The sequence below is a fragment of the Pan paniscus genome, chromosome 5 (genome assembly GCF_029289425.2).
Source record: "Pan paniscus chromosome 5, NHGRI_mPanPan1-v2.0_pri, whole genome shotgun sequence".
Lineage (NCBI taxonomy): Eukaryota > Metazoa > Chordata > Mammalia > Primates > Hominidae > Pan > Pan paniscus.
Window position 1 is genome coordinate 50296374 of NC_073254.2, and position 21502 is coordinate 50317875.

Consider the following 21502-nt stretch of genomic DNA (forward strand, 5'->3'; position numbering starts at 1 on the left):
ATGGCAGGCAGCTGATGCACTTCAATAAACAGTCTAATTCTGCCATTTGGAGGGCAACGCTTGTTATTGTATTAAAATGGGCAAAAAGTAGATCTAAATTAAGGACAACAGGCAGAGATTATTATTTTAAAAAGTGAACTTGGAAGGATATAAAATCAAATTGAACATCATATGTATTAGAAACTCTCCTCCCTTTACAAGAAATGGTGCAGCCTGTAAACACAACTACGTACCGAAGTAAACTTGCTTAATCCTCTGGTTGAAAATTTTTTTTTTTTTTTTTTGAGTCAGAGTCTTGCTCTGTTGCCCAGGCTGGAGTGCAGTGGTGCGATCTCCACTCACTGAAACCTCCGTCTCCCAGGTTCAAGCAGTTCCCCTGCCTCAGCCTCTCAAGTAACTGGGATTACAGGTGTGCAGCACCATGCCTGGCTAATTTTTAAATATTTGGTACAAATGGGGTTTCACTATGTTGGCCAGGCTGGTCTCGAACTCGTGACCTCAAATGATCCACCGGCCTTGGCCTCCCAAAGTGCTGGGATTACAGGTGTGAGACACCGTGCCCGGCCCCAAATTTCTAAACACTTAACATTATCTCAAGTGTCCTGGCCTTTAAACTGGGATATCTCTCTTGTATCATAAGGATTTAGTGTGGATTAATATTTTTGCGAGGACTTAAAGATAAATGCATATTACACATGTAGTTTTTATTTTTTTGAGACGAAGTTTTGCTTTTGTTGCCCAGGCTGGAGTGCAATGGCGCCATCTTGGATGACCACAACCTCCGCCTCCTGGGTTCAAGTGATTCTCCTGCCTCAGCCTCCTGAGTAGCTGGGATTACAGGCATGTGCCACCATGCCCAGCTCATTTTTTTTTTTTTTTAAGTAGAGATGGGGTTTCTCCATGTTGGTCAGGCTGGTCTCGAACTGCCGACCTCAGGTGATTTGCCTGCCTTGGCCTCCCAAAGTGTTGGGATTACAGGCGTGAGCCACCGCACACGGCCTACACATGTAGTCTTTAAACTCCAACTTTTACTTTACTGCAATCTACCTTCCCAAACCTCCAACTTAAATGTCTTTAGCAACACACAAAAAAACTTCCTTCCCAGTTGGCCTCAGGTTTATAGTCACTTTTCTATATTAATATTCTGAAGATTTTGTAAGAGCTTTATGCTACCAATGCTTTGCTATCTCCCAAACTGCACTGACTATTCAAGCTTCTCTGGTGCCTTAAGGTCTTATTAAAAAAAATTTTTTTTTGTAGTGATGGAGTCTCATGCTGTTGCCCAGGCTAGAATGCAGTGGCATGATCATAGCACACTGCAGCCTTGAAATCCTGGGCTCAAGCAATCCTCCTGCCTCAGCCTGAGTAGTTGGGACTACAGGTGCCAGCCAACACATACGGCTAATTTTAAATTTTTTATAGACACAGGGTCCCACTATGTTGCCCAGGCTGATCTTGAATCCCTAGGCTCAAGTGCTCTTCCTGCCTTGGCCTCCCAAAGTGTGGGGATGACAGGTGTGAGCCACTGCACCCGACCATAAGGCCTTATTTTAAAGCAAATGTAAGTTCGATTATCAGCAAATCACCAATTTTCTGTGATATAATAATCTAAGGGCAAAGCAGTTTCCTTATAAGGCTAAACTGGTAAGAGTACAGGTTTCAAAAGAAAAGAATGGGCAGTAACGAAGTCCATTTATAAGCTGGGACTGCTCTGCAGCAGCTAAATAGTTTCCCTGTGGACACGCAGAGCAAATTCAGAATTAAAGGGGGTTGTAAATCCACCTGTTTGTTGGCTCTTTTGAGATAGCTACAAGCTCTCCTGTAACAGCACTAAGGTTTCCCCCAATTCTGGGAATTCTAGGTCCATATATTTAACACAAGGTGTAGGAGGGCCTGCCTAGGTTGGTCAGTCTGGTGAACAAACTGGTTTCATGGATTCCAATAGGTTACATTTTAACACTATGAAAACACTGTGTTCTAAGTATTGCACAATTAAAACAAATTAACTAGAACAATTTATGTAGTTCAGGTGTAGGTGGGGAAAGATGAATAACACTAAAAACTACCACAAATAAAAATGAAAAGTAAATTAAAAACTAGACAAGTGTATGAAGCAAAAAATAACAAATTATCTCTAGTATATAATGAGTCCTGACCAAGTCATCAAATACGGAAGCACTCCAACAGAAAGCTGGACAATTTACATAAATAATCAAAAAATGCAAATACCTATGAAAAGTTTATGACCTCACCAGTAATCCAATATGCAAATTATAACGATATTCCTGTGGGGAGGGGGCAGGGCACAAACTAGCAATTCATAATAGGCCTGTTCATACACTGGTGTATACAGAAAAACAGTCCAATCATTCTGCTAGTTGTCCAGATAAGTTAGGCAATATTTATTTATTTATTTATTGAGACGGAGTCTTGCTGTTGCCCAGACAGGAGCGCAGTGGCGTAATCTTGGCTCACTGCAACCTCCAAGGTTCAAGTGATTCTCCTGCCTCAGTCTCCCAAGTAGCTGGGACTACAGGCGCACGCCGCCATGCCTGGCTAATTTTTGTATTTTTAGTAGAGACAGTGTTTCACCATATTGGCCAGGATGGTCTCAATCTCTTGACCTCGTGATCCACCCGCCTTGGCCTCCCAAAATGCTGGGATTACAGGCATGAGCCACCGTGCCCGGTGGCAATATTTATTAAAAGCCTCAAAAATGTGCTCTCTGGCCCAGACAGTTCAAGAATCTATCCAAGAAATGAGATAAGTGTATGAAAGCCTGTGTAATACATCATGCCATTGCCTTAATAAGAGCTTATATTTCTAAGTCTTCTGAATTTTGCACATACCGTGCATTTATAATTTGAGAAAAACCACCACCCCTGACAAATCTTCTGAAAGAAAGTGCTATTGGATGTAGGGAAAAACAATTAAAAAAAAAAAAGGCTGAAAAACAGTATTCCAAAAATGTTAATTTGGCTGTTAATTCTACCCCACTCCCAATTTAAAACTAGAAGCAAAACTATGAACCCCACAAAATGGCAAGTGTGCAATTTGTACACTTTCATTGCATATTTAAATTAAAAAAGCATACTCAACCAATCTTTTCCTCCTTTTACTCAGGGCAGAGCAATTTGGACAACAAATGAACAGAGATTTTTGGAAACATGTAGGTTATTAAATAATTTGTTTATTGTACGGCATTTACAAAGAAAACAGACAATGCCCTCAGTAGAAAGAATAAAAATGTATTTAGGGCTTTATTTTTAACTGACAGCAAATAGAAATCCTTTAGTGAGATCGTGGCAATTTGACAGTATTATAATTAAGCTCAATAAAGGTACATGGGGTACCTGGAAGATCAAGATCTATGCTACAGCTGCCTATTTCCACATCTTTCAATCCATCTGGCTCCTTAAATAGGGGAAAAAGCCCTTATTTGGTGGAGAAGCATTTCCAAAATGAAGTTACAGGTTCTATTAAAACTTACTGTCACATCAACTGTTAAAATAGGGCCTTTTGTGTTTTGTTATTTCACCTTAATATCACCAGAATTCCTGTAATTCCACAATTGTGATTTTACTATGTAGAAGATAATTCAGTTCTAGTCTATTGCTTTAGATGTAAAAACAGCTGAAAACCCAAAGTGGATTAGAATTGCTGAAGGATTTCCCTGCCGTTGTTTGATACAATCTATTCTCTTGATTCTTGATAGGTGCATAGAAAGCCTAACTTAAAATTCTTTCTACAGGAACATGTCTGATTTCAGGAGTACCCAGTGAAGGATCCGATGAATGGCTGGCCAGTTACTCAGAGTAATATGTTTATGAGTTAAATGGATTGCATAACGGCACCACTTTTCCTTTGTCACTGTGGTGGATAAATGACAAAGTAGATTCCAATCTCCTGTATAGAAAGGTGGTTACCCGATAGCCTCACTGGTGGCTTGCTAGCAGAGCCTCAAGTTGCACCTCTGTGGCTTTCTGTAAATTCGAGTCCTACAGCCACTTCGAGAACGCTGCAATCCCCAAGGCCCACTTGGTCCATGCTGAAGAAGCGGCTGTGACCCCAATCCTGCCTCTCTTTTGCTCTTCAGTATTACTGGAGGAATATGTAATATTCTAGGTCAAGTCTAGGAGAGGCTCATCCTAAAAAAAAATTGCAAAGTCTATTCTCAATTAAAACAAAAAAGCCTCAAGTACATCTCAATCATGTCAAAATTATGGTTAAAAATTGACATTATGTAGGGAAATAGCAGCAGAGAATGGCTAATCTTAAAAAATAACCAACCAAAAAACAAAACAAAACAAGACCAACAAAAAAAAGTGCCATCCCACCCCTCCCCTTGGTTCTTTCATTTGGGGTTATATTAAAGACTCGCGCCTCTGAGAAAATGAGAAAGGCAAAGCCATAGAGGAAAACTGCTTCAAGGCCAGAATTTTGGGTAAGGTAAAGAAAAAGCTGTACATGAAAGCAGGGGACTGTTTGGAAAAGAATCAGAATCTCAAGATCTATTTTTCTTAAACGGGAAAGCTCTGAAACCCAGATCTCCGTTCTACCATCATCCTGATCCTTTAGTTATGGGGCAATAAACTCAAGTGCAATGAGTAAAGTGCCAGCCATGGATACAAAAACAAAAAATAAAACAAAACAACCAACCAAAATAACTCTGGTCTTAGGGTAATAGAAGACATACAAGAAAGGACTGTTTATAGAACACCTGAGGTTCTCAAGAAATTACTATTCAATGGTTCTGTTTTTGCTTACATTAAAAATCAGACTGAAGATTCAAAGATCTTAACTATTAAAGGATGAAAGGAATTTGACAGTGCTTTGAACAGTGATAAAATGGTACCCAAATTTGGTGTTCATATAGCTATTTAAAAAAGACAGTAGCTTAAAAGTTGCAGGAAAAAATGTGAACACAGAGAACAACAGAAACAGTCCAGGAAGATGATGCAGCCCGGACACAGCAAGTTTAATGTCTCTGCTGTACATAGAATTAAGACCCTTTCCCCCTCCTCATCCTTATGCTGGCAATAGGATATGCACTAGAAAATTTGACTCTTAGAGTCAATGAATAAAAGGATGGGCTCATACACCTTCATAGCTCTTTTCAAAAAGGATGCTTATAATTTAAAGGATGTCCTAATGGGAAGGAAAGGTACAGGGCAAGAGGCTGTTTCACATTTTAGTCCATTAGTCTTTGGCAGAGCCCAACCAAGGCCAAATTCACCTAGGATGCCCAATGGCTGTGGGGATCTCCACAGGGTCAAGTAAGCAAACCCAAATGAACATGTTGGATTAAAAAAAAACAAGATCTAGAAACTCTTGAAGGAAGAGCTTCACCCTGAAAAGGGAAGAGGAAAATGCTTGGAGGGGAAGGGCGGAGGGTCAGTGTGTGATCTCTGCTGTGGTGCTGGGCAGGGGCTTAGGAGTTAAGCCAAGGGTGCCGGAGACACTCGGCGGCAGTGGCTCTCTTCTCAGGGATCAGCTCCAACATGGGCAGTAAGAAATCTGTGAAGCCAGCTGCCTCTTCCTGAGACCACTCATACTTCTCCACTAGAACCTCAAAAAGGCCCCAAGGTTTCAGCTTCGTGATATGTTTCAGGTCACCTGCAGTGAAGACAGTATAGAAAAAGCCACTGATCAACACAGACAAATGACAAGGTACTCTTGTGGAAACCCACAAACTAACCCATGTAGTCTATGAGGAATCAAATTTTGCAATCAGAATCTAATCCTTCATTCACAAAGCATTTCTTTTCTGACATATGCCTCAGAAAGAAGTGCCTCTATTCTTCATACGGCTCCAAAAATTTAAGGTAATTTGTTTTCTCCCCTATTCTAGGATTTTTTTGGTCCCAGTCAAACTGGGTGTGACAATCAAGAACTAGGTATTTACTACTAAAATAAACATGAAATGCCTATGTCTTCAACATGGTCTTATATGGTGTGCAGAGACACTCTAGTACCACATACCGAGAATAATTTGCTTATACTCTTTTTTTGTGTATGTGCTCAATAGTTTAGTAAATGTTGCTTTACAGTGAGGCAGTAAAGTTAAAACATCATGTCAAGCATGGATAAAAGCAACAAAAAAAACCCCAAATCCTACACAGCTTTCAGATACAACAGCTTCATATACTCTATACCAGGGGTCCCCAACTCTATACCAATACCCTCTATGGTACCAGTCTGCGGTCTGTCAGGTCTGCACAGCAGCAGGTCAGTGGTGGGCCAGCAAGCATTACTGCCTAAGCTCCACCTCCTGTCAGATCAGTGGCTGCATTAGATTCTCATAGGAGCGTGAATCCTACTGTGAACTGCAGTAGGGATCTAGGTTGCATGTTCCATAAAAGAACCTAATGCCTGACAATCTGAGGTGACACAGTTTTATCTCCAAACCAACCCCCACCCCCCCGTCCATGGAAAAACTGTCTTCCACAAAACCAGTCCCTGGTGCCAAAAAGATTGGGGACCGCTGCTCTACACTATACTGGAGTATCAACCTAATTGCTTCTTTGAAGTGACAACTTTTTAAAAGATAGTCAATTATTAATAGCTAAGGCAAATGCTGCTTTAAAATTTTAAGTTGGCCAGGCACAGTGGCTCATGCCTGTAATTCCAGCACTTTGGGAGGCTGAGTTGGGTGGATCACTTGAGCTCAGGAGTTCAAGACCAGCCTGGGCAACATAGTGAAACCCTGCCTCTACCAAAAATACAAAAAAATTAGCTGTATATGGTGGCACATGCCTGTGGTCCTAGCTACTTGGGGGATTGAGGCAGGAGGTTCATTTGAACCTGGGAGGTGGAGGTTGCAGTGAGCCAAGATCGTGCCACTGTACTCCAGCCTGGGTGACAGAGTGATACCCTGTCTCAATAATAATAATAATAATTTTTTTAAACATAAAAATTTCAAGTCTCTTTTGTGAGCAGTGAGTGCCTATTTGATTACCTACCTGGTAAACACACATGCCTTAATCTGACTGCACATGAGGAGGAACTCTTATGAAACATTTTACAATTTTCCCACCTAAAAAGAGGTTTAAGAAAGGGTAATGTTTCTGAGGATGGCTCCTGCCAAGGATTGAGAAAAGTCATTTTTCTCAGCACTTCTGTAGAAGTTGTGAGGAAAAAGGGAACCATGGCACAATGGGGGTAGAAAAACCAGACCATTTCCTAGATGCTTCTAGGTCAGGTTTTCACATTTCAGGTTTTTTTTGCAATGCTTAAGAAATATATTATCAAGTCAAAAATTGGAAGTTTTGTTTTTGTGGTTTTTTTTTGTAATAACAAATACATAAAACTAAAAAGTGTGAAGTTCGTTTGTATGACTAATGTACTTCGAGTGACTGTGTTAGGTGTCACTGGGATGCAAAGATGAGTGAGATGTAGTCCCTGCCCTTATGTAAGAAGCTTAAATTACCTGCCCTTTGGTAGAGGCAGTTCTTAGACCAAACGCCAGCAAAAAATTTGCCCATTTTTCAGAAGTGCTATAGAAGTAATCAACCAACTGCATGCAGGCACTATACATATTAACTGTTAGTAAGAAGTATACATTATTATTATCTCCATTAAGAAATCAGCAAACTGAGGCACAGTTAGATCCTGTCAAAGGTCACATGGCTAGTGGAGTAGCCAGGATTTGACAGTCTGGCTCCAGTCTCTGCTCTTTTTTTTCCCCGAGACAGGATCTTGCTCTGTTGCCCATGCTGGAGTGCAGTGGCAATCATGGCTCACTGCAGCCTTGACCTCCCAGGCTCAAGTGATCCTCCCACCCCAGCCTTTGGAGTAGCTGCGACCATAGGTGTGTACCACCATGCCCAGTTAATTAAAAAAATTTTTTTGTAGAGACGGGGTTTTCCTGTGCTGCCCAGGCTGGTCTTGAACTCCTAGACTCAAGTGATCCTCCTGCCTTGGACTCCCAAAGTGTTGGGATTACAGGCGTGAGCCACCATGCCTGGCTCCAGTCTCTGCTTTTTTTTTTTTTTGTGAGACAGAGTTTCGCTCTTGTTGCCCAGGCTGGAGGGCAATGGTGCGATCTTGGCTCACTGCAACCTCCGCCTCCCAGATTCAAGTGATTCTCCTGTCTCAGCCTCCTGAGTAGCTGGGATTACAGGCGTCCGCCACTATTCCCAGCTAATTTTTTGTATTTTTAGTAGAGACGGGGTTTCACCGTGTTGGCCAGGCTGTTCTCAAACTCCTGATATTGTGATTCGCCCACCTTGGTCTCCCAAAGTGCTGGGATCACAGGTATGAGCCACCGCGCCCGGCTCAGTCTCTGCTCTTGACCACTTTTTTTACCTCTTTTTTACCTCTTTGCTAAGTCACAGGTTAGCATTCAAGGCAGGCCCATCATTCTGTAGGACATTGGGAATATGTGCTTACCTCTTCATTTTTAAACACTTCTGCCTCCTTAATGTCTGGGAACACATTTACTTTACCTTTTTTGGTGAAAAATTCCTTGGAATATTTTCCTGCCACAATGAGCTTGCGAGGCACCTTCCCCAGAAGTTCTATGATCAATGCAATGTGATCTGTATATTTCGAACATTTCAAGAGGGGGGAAAAAAAAGATCCGTAACAAGAGTAACAAATGCAGCTCTAGAAAATAGCAGAAGGAGTAGCATGCACATCTCTTTGTAAAGCCTATCAGGCTTGCTTTCTATCCTAAATGGGAAGAGGAAGACTCTATCCATCTAATGGAGAATTCACAAAGTCAAATTTTTGTGGATTCAGTGATAACTAAAAACAATCTTGGTGTGAATGCTCTGCTTCCTGAAGTATCCCTGGGTCCTACATTAAAACTCATGTAACAATACTACCTCTGTGATTGAAGAAGTCTTGTGAATATTTCCCACTGAGGGAAAAGCGTCTTGGAATTCTGCCTATCAGCTCTATAATGTGCACAATGTGGTCTAAAATAGAAGGGTAAGAAGAACAGATCAAGGACAAGCTGTAAAAGAGGTTTTTCTATGAATAGCTTTTTCAAGGACTAGCTGTTTAAAAGTAACTACAAATAAAACCAAGGATACTGAAGGAAGACTGACTGGGAAGGCCAAGAATTATTTCAGGTGGTTGGTCACCCAATAGTGTCTGGCAAGTCCCATTCTGGATTTTGGAGGCTTATCTTCATCTTTACTTCTATTTTGTCTATATATCTAGGTTCAGGTAGGTTCTTTAGGCAAGATAAAAAACTGTCCAAATATGTGTTAGGCATTCTAGAACTATTATTTGTGATCATTCTGTCTCAGCCTCCCCAGTGGCTGGGATTTCAGGCATGTGCCACCACACCTGGCTGACTTAAAACATTTTTTGTAGAGATGAGGTCTTGGCATACTGCCAAGCTGGTCTCAAACTCCTGGGCTCAAGCAATCCTCCTGCCTTGGCCTCCCGAAGTGTTGGGATTACAGGCCTGAGCCACCACCTGGCTGATACCCCATTTTAAAGATGAGAAAATAGAACTTCAAAAAGCATGAACGGCCTAACTTGAAACTTCAGGGCTAATATGAGCTAAAACTCAAATGAAAACCAATGATCTTATGTCTTGTCTAAAGCTTTTAATTTCTTCCTAAAATCACTTTTTAAAAGTAAAGATTAGCACAAACATTTTAAAGTATAGCTACTTGATGATCTGTAAATGTCACAGTATGAATATGGACCATGAGCACAACCAGGGAGGCATGCAGCCTCTTAACCAGGAGGTGAGTCTGGGACCAACCAGTACACACACCTCAGGTAGATCTACTGCCCCCCCCCTTTTTTTTCTCTCTCTGCAGGTGACAGAAATTAAGAATATAAAACTTTTTTTTTTTTTGAGATGGAGTCTTGCTCTGTCGCCAGGCTGGAGTGCAATGGCATGATCTCGGCTCACTGCAACCTCCACCTCCTGGGTTCCAGTGATTCTTGTGTCTCAGCCTCCTGAGTAGCTGGGATTACAGGTGCATACCACCAGGTCCAGCTAATTTTTGTATCTGTAGTAGAGACAGGGTTTCACATGTTGGCCAGGCTGGTCTCGAACTCCTGACTTCAAGTGATCTGCCGCCTTGGCCTCCCAAAATGCTGGGATTACAGGTGTGAGCCACTGTGCCTGGCCTGTATTTTTTGTAGAGATGGGGTTTTGCCATGTTGCCCAGGCTGGTCTCAAACTCCTGGGCTCAAGCGATCCACCCACCTCAGCCTCCTGAAGTGCTGGGATTACAGGCGTGAACCACCACACCCAGGCATAATACTCCTGGCCAGAAAAAAAGCTTTATAAAATACTTTTATCGTGTAGTTACAGAATCATTAAGGTTTAAACTTCCAGTTATGTATCTTATAGGGGAAATAACATGCTAGAGACGTCCATATTATCTGGGAATTTGTGAAGGTTTCAGGTTTTATCTTTCTCATGTAAAGGAGTTAGTGGTGTCATTTAAAGGGGACTTCACATTTATGACTTCCCTACAACCTTTGAGCAGTTTTGACTGAATTTATGGTTTGGTAACAAGTACCTGCATGCCAAGAATTTTCTGCTGGTTTTTGGCAGGACCTGCAAATGTGTTTTTACCATTAACAATAACAAAAATAAGAATACTAAGGAAAAACTTAGACTATAATTTCTAAGAGAGCTTCTTAAAGTTCTTAGAAACTTAAGTAAACTTCCAAGTAAAATATTGGTTCTTTAAATATTTTTCCTATACCAAGGAATTCCCTTGAAATTGTTACTTTACACTTAATTCTTGCAACCTATTTTGGCTTATGATAGGATTGATATACTTGACAGATAAAATTATCAGGTATTATCCCATGAGTTAGGGCTGTGGAAAGCCAGAGTAGAGGACATGGTACTCAGGCTTCTGTCCTACCACGACTCGTAACAAACTATGTACACACTAGTCAGGGGTAAGGGTTTGCTTGTTCCTGCTCTTATAGGCCAAACTGCAGCAGAACAGCACCGGTGGGGCTGATGTTTGACCTAAGGACTATTAGTACTAACTGGTATAGGATGGAATAAATTAGAATCTAAACATCTAGGGAAGATGGTTTTTCCTTGTCCCCTTATTTGGGACTCTGCATATGTATTAAAATTTTCAGGTTTGGTAGCATAAGGTAACACCCGATATAATTCTAGCCACTATATGTGTTCTGTACCACACACTACCATTTATGGAGAATCTAGGGAAGTAAAGGGAAAAAAAATTAATTACCCTCCCAAACAAACATAGTAGGTAGTCTCTAGGCCTATAACCCCAAACACTGTAAGCCTATAACCCTAAACCTATAACCCAGAAAAACAGCAAGCAGAGAGTAGGTAAAATCAAGTAGTAATTATAGTATCCTCTAACATGGGGCTTATATATACAAAATATGTCCAAACTCTACCCACTTAAATAGGCATTCATGGGAATTACATAGCATAGCATTTTCCAAATGGTATTCATTAGGAATATTAGCAGGTCCTACTAACATTACCTATTAATATCCCAGAAGACCACATTTTGAGAAACAAAGAGCACTCTTGGTTCCATACAGCATGAAATATGCGTTCCCAAAGACTCAAGGAAAGCACAAAAAGTAAAGAACATGCTCTCTACATTGGGAGGGTAGATGCTGTAGTGATATCTCAAAATAATCCTCATTAATCCTACAAATAAAACATAAGCTGCCTCAACTGTATAAAACATTTTCTTGGCTGAGCGTGGTGGCTCACGCCTGTAATCCCAGCACTTTGGGAGGCTGAAGTGGGTGGACCACGAGGTCAAGAGACAGAGACCATCCTGGCCAACATGGTGAAACCCCGTCTCTACTAAAAATACAAAAATTAGCTGGGCATGGTGGCACAAGCCCGTAGTCCCAGCTACTCGGGAGGCCGAGGCAGGAGAATCGCTTGAACGAGGGAAGTGGAGGTTGTAGTGAGCCGAGATCGCACCACCGCACTCCAGCCTGGCGACAGAGTGAGACTCCGTCTCAAAAAAAAAAAAAAAAAAAAAAAAAAAATCACAAAACCATTTTGTTTGTTCATTCAAATTATTAACTCATTTAGTTATCTGGATGCCATCATAATAGAAAAATCAGACACACACAGTTGCTGCTTCCACAGTCTCTCAGACAAAGTAACTGGCAGCCTAGGCTTTTCCCACTGGCTACCACAACATGTAAATCCATTCTACTTTGTTTTAAAATGGAATTCCAAAAAAGAAAAAATTAGTTTTATATTCAGAAAAGGGAAAAAAGAATGCTAAATTTTGGCAGAATTTATAGAAATAGGATATAGTCTCTGCATTCAAGTAGTGTGTGTATATTAAAATAACTGACCTCTAAATAAATTTGGAGACATAATTGAGCAACAGGTTGATGAGCAGGTAAAAAACTGGGTAAAGAATGAACCACTGATATATACAGAAAGGAAGATAACTAGATGTTGAAGAAAAAATTGTCCAGCACACAGAAGTTTTAGGTGAACTGTGGCCTTTTGACTCTGACAGAGCTCTTTAGTATCTTTCAGAAAATATCTAAAAACCTAATATAAAATGTCTTTTATATTTCTAACTTTTCTGGGATTTACATATGTTTTGCACACTAACAAGACTAAGGCTCTTCGGTACTAACAAATGATGTTAGCTAAATGTGGAAAGTGTAAATACCACGCACACACATCCATGGTTAAGGGGACTCACCTTCATCTCGAGTGTACTCTTCCCCTGAATGAGGTTCAAACAAATAGTCACCTGTGGCCAGTTCAAAGGCCTAAAAAAAAAAAGAGGACAGTATATGAAAGCACAAAAGAAAAGAAGGCCTTTGGAAAGCTGATTGCTATTTGGCTCAATATGAAGTAACTCTTGTTCCCTTGGGAAAACTTACAGATCATTAAAAAAAAAAAAAAAAACTTAAGATTATTCCTAAAGCATTCCTTCCACATCCCTATCTTAATAAAATGGAGAAAACAGCAAAGACTCAGTAAATACTAACATATGGGTTATTTCATGCCCAAACCTCCCCACCCTAAACCCTAGCAATTCAGCCCTCCTGAGTTTCCCTTTTTTGGCTGGAAAGGGGCATACCTGGATATTAAGGTGATTCTAAGTTATTATTCATGAGAAGAACAGGTCTTTTTCTTTTTCTTTTGAGACGGAGTCCCACTCTGTTGCCTAGGCTGGAGTGCAGTGGCACGATCTCGGCTCACTGCAAGCTCCGCCTCCCAGGTTCATGACATTCTCCTGCCTCAGCCTCCCCAGTAGGTGGGACTACAGGCGCCCGCCACCAAGCCCGGCTAATTTTTTGTATTTTTAGTAGGACAGGGTTTCACCATGTTAGCCAGGATGGTCTCGATCTCCTGACCTCATGATCCGCCTGCCTCGGCCTCCCAAAGTGCTGGGATCACAGGTGTGAGCCACCACGCCCGGCCAACAGCAGTTTTTAAAAATGACCTTATTGATAGGGAAGCACAGTTATAAAATAAGCGCTAGTCATAGGTCAATTTTGATTAAATCAATGGTACTAAGCAGTCCAAACAACCTCAAGAACTGTAGAGTCCAGGACTTAGTTGGGGCATATTCTCAATTTAGACCCAAGTTTAGATCCTGGTGGCTCACCAGTGTCAGTTTCTGCAGTTTCATGACAGAACAGCCTTTCTCAAAACTGTACTACCGTCCAGAGGGAGACCACAAAACCAGAAGTTTCAGGATAGGTTTAGGAATCAAATACTATCTCTAAATGTCAGCAGTGCTATGGCTTCTTGCTTGGCATTGCTTATTTTACATTTCATTTGTTTATTAAGAAACTGAACCACAGTGATAGAGCAGATACTTGTTCTACCCTGAGTTGTCCCGAGGTTTATAGTCCCAAAGCAACAGAGAAACAAATCATGATTCTTATTCACCAAAACTTGTCAATCATTCCTGATACCAGTACTTTAAAAAAAAATCTCATGGTCTCATATATAGAGTTCAGTAAAAATACTGAAATTAAAGTTAAAAAAAAAAAACAAAAAACACAGAGCCAGCTGCGGCAGTGCTATATGCCTGTGGTCCCAGCTATTCAGGAGGCCAGAAAATGAAATACTCTTCAGTGCTAAAAAGAAATGAGCTATTAAGCCGTGAAGATATGGAGGAACCTTAAATACATATTACTAAGTGAAAGAACCCAATCTAAAAAGGCTACATACTGTATGATTCCAACTATTTGACATTATGGAGACAATAAAAATATCAGTGGTTGCCAGCGAGTGGGGGACGGGAGGGATGAATAGGCAGAGCACAGAGGAGTTTTAGAGCAGTGAAACGATATTGTATATAATAATGATAGACACATTTGTCAAAACTTCTAAAAGAGTGAAATGAAATGTAAACTACTGACTTTGGTTAATAATGATGTGCCAATGTAGGTTCATTGTTTGTAACAAATGTATCACTCTGGAGCAGCAGATCGACAGTTGGGGAGGCTCTGTGTGTGGGGAGCATATAAAACTTATTTGTACTTTTTGTTCAATTTTTCTGTGAACCTAAAACTGCTCTAAAAAATAAAGTCTATTAAGAAACAAACCCAAATAAAACCAGTGTACCATCCTTTGTTAACCTTCTCTAGACTATTGCCTTTGAGAAGAATGGCTTAGAAGATAGCATGAAATGCATGGAAAAGTTAAAACAATGACAATTTAAACAGACTAATTACATTCAGATCCAGAAGTAAATTGCAAACTCCAGGTAGCAGAAAGGAATACTGACACAGCTTGAGGGGCAATCTAGCATTTCATAAGCAACATGGTTGTGTGTGGTCAGAATGCCAAGGAGTGATTACCAAACAGAAAATGAGGAGTTTCAGGTAAGAGCTGTTTCTATAAAGTAACATGTCCATCATCTGTATCAATGGGCTGGCCAATGGCTGTCTCAAAGTGAGGAAGACAAGTCAGAGTCCTGATGCTTGGCCTTCTGCAGAGATGCAGGTGTGCTCAATGTATTAACTTAAGGGCCCTTATCTTGACCCCAGGTTTGACCACATTAAGAAAGGCCGAAGTGCTGGAAATGTTATTTTAGAAAAAAGGAATTAACAGATGATTCAAATTTCCTGTCTTCAACAATCCATACCAAAGCGAAGTAAAATTCCAGAGCAGGGCTGGAGGCTGGAACAATAAAGTCTGTTTTAAATTAAAAAGGTTGCCAAAGAATAGGGGAAAAGGGAAACACGGAGTTTTTCTTCAATGGTATATAGAGTTTCAGTTTAGAAAGATAAAAAATTTCTAAAGAGGCCAGGTAGGGTGGCTTACACCTGTAGTCCCAGCACTTTGGGAGGCCAAGACGGGAGGATTGCTTGAGCCCAGGAGTTCAAGAGCAGCCTGGGAAATACAGTGAGATCCCATCTCTTAAGAAAAAAAAAAAATCTAAAGATATGTTGTATAAAAATTTGAATACAGGCCAGGCGCAGTGGCTCATGCCTGTAATCCCAGCACTTTGGGAGGCTGAGGCAGGTGGATCACTCATGCTCAGGAGTTCGAGACCAGCCTGGGCAACATGGTGAATCCCGTCTCTACCAAAAATACAAAAAAATTAGCTAGGCATGGTGACACATGCCTGTGGTCCCAGCTACTCAGGAGGGTGAGCCGAGATTGTACTACTGCACTCCAACCTGCGTCCTGCGTGACAGAGTGAGACCATGTCTCCAAAAAAAAAAAAGACGAAAAAAATCAGAAATGAAGAAATGAAAGAGGAGACATTATAATGAATACCACAGAACTACAAAGGATAAGAGACTACTATGCACAATCATATGGCAACAGATTGGATAACCCAGAAAAAATGGAAAAATTCCTTGACAATATAACCTACGAAGATTGAACCATGAAGAAATAGAAACAAGAGATTATTAGATCTGTAATAAGAAGTCTCCCATCAAAGAAAAGCCCAGGACCTGATGGCTTCACTGCTGAATTCTACCAAACATATAACGAAGAACTAACACAGCAATCTGTCTCAAACTGCCCCTGCTACTGCCAAAAAAAGACAAAAACCATATGATCATCTTATTAGATGGAGAAAACGCATGTGACAAAATTCAGCATCCTTTCATGATTAAAATGCTCACACAATTAGGTATAGAAGGAATGTACCTCAACACAATAAAGGCCATATTTAAGAAGGCCACAGCTAACATTGTACTCAATGGTGAAAAATTGAAAGCTTTTCCTCTAAAATCCAGAACAAGACTCTCCCCACTTCTATTCAACATAGTATTGTAGTATTGGCAGTCCTTACTAGAGCAATTAAAAGGCAGCCAAACAGAAAAGAAAGAAGTACAAATGTCAGTTAGCTGATAACATAACTTTTTTTTGGCAAGACGGAGTCTTGCTCTGTCATCCAGGATGGAGTGCAGTGGCACAATCATGGCTTGCGGTAGCCTCAACTCCGGGGCTCAAGTGATCCTCCTTCCTCAGCCTCCCAAGTAGCTGAAACTACAGGTATGTGCCACCACATCTGGCTAATTTTTTCATTTCTTTTGGTAGAAATGGGGTCTCGCTATGTTATCCAGGCTGGTCTCAACTCCTGAGCTCCAGTGATCCTCCTGCCTCAGCTTTCCAAAGTGCTGGGATTACAGGCATAAGCCACCAAGCCTGGCCTGACATGATCCTATATATAGAAAACCCTAAAGACTCCACCAAAAACCCGTTAGGACTAATAAACAAATACAGTAAAGTTGCAGGATACAAAATCAACACACAAAAATCAGCAGCATTTCTGTAAACTAACAACTATCTGAAAAATAAACCAAGAGAACAATCCCATTTACAATAGCTACAAAAAAAAAATACTTAGAAACACATTTAACCATGGAGGTAAAAGACCTGTACACTGAAAACTATAAAATGCTGATAAAAGAAATTGAAGACACAAATAAATGAAAATATATCTTATGTTCATGGTTTGGAAGATTTATTTTATTTTATTTTTTGAGAGAGGGTCTTGCTCTGTGATCCAGGCTGGACTGTAGTGGTGTAATCTCGGCTTACTGTAAACCTCTGCCTCCCAGCCTCAAGTGATTCTCCCACCTCAGCCTCCCAAGTAGCATGCACCACCACACTTGGCTAATTTTTAAATTATTTGTAGAGATGGGATTTTGCCATGTTGCCCAGGCTGGTCTCACACAATCCATCTGCCTTGGCCTCCCAAAATGCTGGGACTACAGGTATGAGCCGCTGTGCCCAGCCTTACTATTGTTAAAATGTCCGTACTACTCAAAGTGATCTATCAGATTCAATGCAATTCCTATCACAATTCCAATATTATTTTTCATAGAAATAGAAAAAACATCCTAAAATTCACATGGAATCACAAAACATCCCAAATAGCCAAGGCAATCATGAGCACAAAGAAGAAAGCTGGGCTGGGCATGGTGGCTCACGCCTGTAATCCCAGCACTTTGGGAGGCTGAAGTGGGCAGATCACTGGAGCTCAGGAGTTTTGAGACCAGCCTGGGCAACACAGGGAGACCCCACCTCTACAAAAAATACAAAAATAGTTGGATGTGGTGGGGCACACCTGTAGTCCCAGCTATTTGGGAGGCTGAGATGGGAGGATCACTTCAGCCCAGGAAGCGGAGGCTGAAGAGAGCTGTGATTGCGCCACTGCACTCCAGCCTGAGTGACAGTATGAGACTCTGTCTCAAAACAAGAACAAACCTGGAGGCATCAAAGCACCTGATTTCAAACTATACTACAAAGCTATAGTAATTAAAACAGCATGGTCCTGGCAAAAAAAGCAGACGCATAGACCAAAGGAACAATATAGAGAGCCCAGAAATGAACCCACGCATGTATGGTCAAGTGATCTTTGACAAAATTGCCAAGAATACAGAATGGGAAAAGGATAGTCTCTTCAATAAATGGTGTTGGAAAAACTGGATATAAAAAGAATGAAACTGGACCACCCTCATCTCACTCCGAATACAAAAATCGAAATGGATGAAAGACTTAATAAGACCTGAAACTGAAAAACTACCAGAAGAAACAGGGGGAAACCCACATGACATTGGTCTGAGCAATGATTTTTTTGGATTTGACCCCAAAAGCCCAGGGAGCAAAAGTGAATACAGACAAATGGGATAACATCAAACTAAAAAACTTCTGTACAGCAAAGGAAACAATAGTGTGAAGAGATAACCTATGGGTTGGGAAAAAATATTTGCATGCTATACATTTGATAGGGGTTAATATCCAAAATAATATGGAACTCAACTCAATAGCAAGAAAACAAACAAACAAAAAAACCCAATTAAAAAACAGGCAAAGGACCTAAATAAACATTTCTGAAAAGAAGACACACAAATGGCCAACAGATCTATTAAAAAAAAAAGCTCAACATCACTAATCATTAGGGAAATGCAAATTAAAACCAAAATGAGATATCATTTCATATCTGTCAGAATGGCTGTTATCACAAAGACGAAATATTTAGTGTTGGTGAGGATGTGGAGCAAAGGGAAGTCTTGAATGCTGTTGGTGGGAATGTAAATTAGTACAACCCTCATGTAAAACTATATGGTGGTTCTTTAAAAATCTAAAAATAGAGTTACCATATGATCCAGCAATCCCACTTCTGGATATTTACCTCAAAGATTTAAAATCAGTTTGTCTAAGTGATGTCTGCATTCCCATGTTCACTGCAGCACTATTCACAATAGCCAAGTTATGGAATCAACCTAAGTTGATTTTAAAATCAATCTAAGTTGAGTCTATACAGATCAGATAAACAGACAATAAAATGTGGTATATACAGGTTGCTCCAAAATCCAAAACCGACATGACACGCAAAGGAAATGCTCATTTGGAGCATTTCAAAGTTTAGATTTTTGGATCTGAAATGTTCAGCCATTATGTATTCTGCAAATATTGCAAAATCTAAAAAATTCCCCAAACTGAAACTGGTACCAAGTTGTTTCAGATTAGGGATATTCAACTTGTATACACAATGGAATGGAATACTATTCAGCCTTAAAAACAAGATGGAAATTCAGTCATTTGCAGTGACATGGATGGAACTGGAAAACAATATGAAGTGAAATAAGCCAGGGACAGAAAGACAAATACTGCAACACTCTCACTTATATGTGAAATCTAAAACAATTTAACTCATAGAAGCAGAGAGCAGAATGGTGGTTACAGAGACTGGGGGGTGAAGATAATGGGGAGATGATTAAAGAGTTAAAAAAGAAAAAAAAGGGAAAAAGGAAATTTAGTTTTAACTATAACGATGTTTCTAGAAACATCTGACGAGTACATTCGTACCTCATTTCTGTTACTAACCATATTTAATTGCTCAAATCATGAAGACACTAAGTTGAAGGTGGCTTTGAAACTCATTTCAAACCAGATATGCCAAGTTTTGTTCAAATTTTGTTTAGAAGTCTACTTACTGCTCGTCTTAGATATGGAGAAGTAACATAATTAAGTAACCAGTCCTAGTGTTTAGTGCTCTGCAAACAACCAACAGCAGGGGAATGAAGCAAAGGAAAGATGTCTTAACAGCAAGGAAGCAATGTTTCAGCACTAGAAAGGCCAAAAGAGGGTTACAATAGCCACAGATCAAAAAGGATGGTTGGGAAACTCCAGAGTTCAGTTATTAGCTTTTTTGTTGTTACTAAATACATTCTACCACTCACTTCCATTTTTAAAAGTAGAGTTTTTCCAGTCTTAACACAGCTGTAAATTATATTAATCAAAGCAAATAAATGGTTCTATATCAAAGATGCACGTAAGAATTGCCGAAGAACTTTTCCAAAATGCATATATGTCTACTGCACATATCCCTTTCCTATTTAAGAATCATAGACAATTTCTCTGCCTCATATAGAAAGCAAACAACAACAACAAAAAACCCCATGTATCTCAGGGAGTGACAAGTTCTATGTGACAAAGAAAAGTGATAAAGTGGGGGTTATTTCAAATAAAGTAGTCAGGAAGATATCTCTAAAGAGATTACGTTGAACAAAGACCTGCATTAGGTGAAGGAGAAAGCACATCCAAAGGTCCAAGGTAAGTATGAGCTTCACAAGACTAGGGAAAGAAAATAGGATTTTGAGTGGAACAGATGCAATTAAAGGATTTAAAACGGGGAAGTAATATGATTTGATTAACGCTTAAGATCACTCAGGCCACTATGTGATAATGTAACATGAAGGGAGAAAAACAGAAGCAGAGAAAGGAAATTAGGAGGTCACTGTATTGATCCATTTGCGAAATGATGATGGCATGGGCTATAATGAGTTAATGGAAAAAGTAAAAAGTGGTTGGTATTGGATTTTTTTTTTCTTTTTTTTTTGAGACAGGGTCTCACTCTGTCACCCAGGCTGTGGTGTAGTCTTGGCTCACTGCAATCTCTGCCTCCTGGGTTCTAGCGATTCTCGTGCCTCAGCCTCCCGAGTAGCTGGGATTTCAGTTGCACGCCACCACCCCGGCTAACTTTTGTATTTTTGGTAGAGACAGGGTTTCACCAGGTTGGCCAGGCTGGTCTTGAACTCCAGATATCAGGTGATCCACCCACCTCAGCCTCCCAAAGTGCTGAGATTACAGGCATGAGCTATTGCGCCCAGCCGGTATTTGATATATTCTGAAGGTAGAACACATAGAAACAGCTGATGGACTAGGTGTAGACAAAGGAAAAAGAATTAAGAATTAACCTAAAAGGTTCAGGTTCTAAGCTTTTAGTCTGAATGGCTGGGTGAACAGGGGGATAATTTACAAAAACAGGATGTGTAGGGTGAACCAAGCATTCTATTTTGAAAATGTTACATTTGAGATATTTATCAGATATCCAAATGGAGTCGTCAAGCAGACAGTTGGACATAAAAAGTTGGATTAAGTATAGAGATGAACTGAGGCTAGAGACATCATGGGACTTGATGAAATCCCCCAGGAAGAGAGAGGAGGGCCAAGGGCTGAGTCCTTTTTCAATTAAGAGGAAGGGCCTATCTATTTAAGTTCTCATTAATTGGTATAAACAAAAAGTAAACAATAAGGGCAAGGCACTGCTATAGACTTAAAGCTTTAGTTTTTCTTCGGTAATCAAAGCATGCCTAAAATAAATATGCCAACATACAGTTATATGAACTGACATGTACAAGCTATGAATGAGACTATCTTGCCCCAGGGATCTAGGGCACCCTGGCTGGTGAAAGCTGAAAGGCTTCCTCTCAATTGTGTGCTATTCAATGGGGTTACAATGAAGGTCCTACAGTTAATTAACTATAACTCCATCATTCCTGGGGAACAAATGCTTGCCTCTCTCAATTCCTCCTGCTTCTTTCCCTGTTTAGAATGTCTGACTTGGGGAGCTGTGCATTTAATCACTCCCATCTCTTGAATACAGCAAATACCCAGCTCTCCTTTACCTTCACTGAGAGCAATGCCTGGGATTCTGCACATACCAACTGCAGGGATCTTCTGTAAAGACACAGGTCCTAGTGATTTTATTACAGAACTGTGAAAGAGATGAGATTATACTCTGTTTTTTTTTGGTGTTTGTATTACCTC

At 40.3% G+C, this 21502-nt stretch overlaps 1 protein-coding gene across 4 annotated transcripts in view; it reads right to left on the reverse strand.

The window, feature by feature from the left end:
- Positions 1 to 3170: 3170 nt before the first annotated feature.
- SRPK1 (SRSF protein kinase 1) overlaps positions 3171 to 21502 on the reverse strand; it is an 87279-nt gene continuing 68947 nt past the window's right edge. For all 4 annotated transcript variants that reach the window (XM_034961942.3, XM_008972332.5, XM_055113536.2 and 1 more), the window contains 3 exons: positions 12663 to 12732; positions 8448 to 8540; positions 3171 to 5616 (listed from right to left, as the gene is read on the reverse strand). In XM_034961942.3, coding sequence (XP_034817833.2) covers positions 5432 to 5616; positions 8448 to 8540; positions 12663 to 12732 — 348 coding nt within the window. In that variant the 3' untranslated portion in view covers positions 3171 to 5431. The remainder of the gene's footprint in view (positions 5617 to 8447; positions 8541 to 12662; positions 12733 to 21502) is intronic.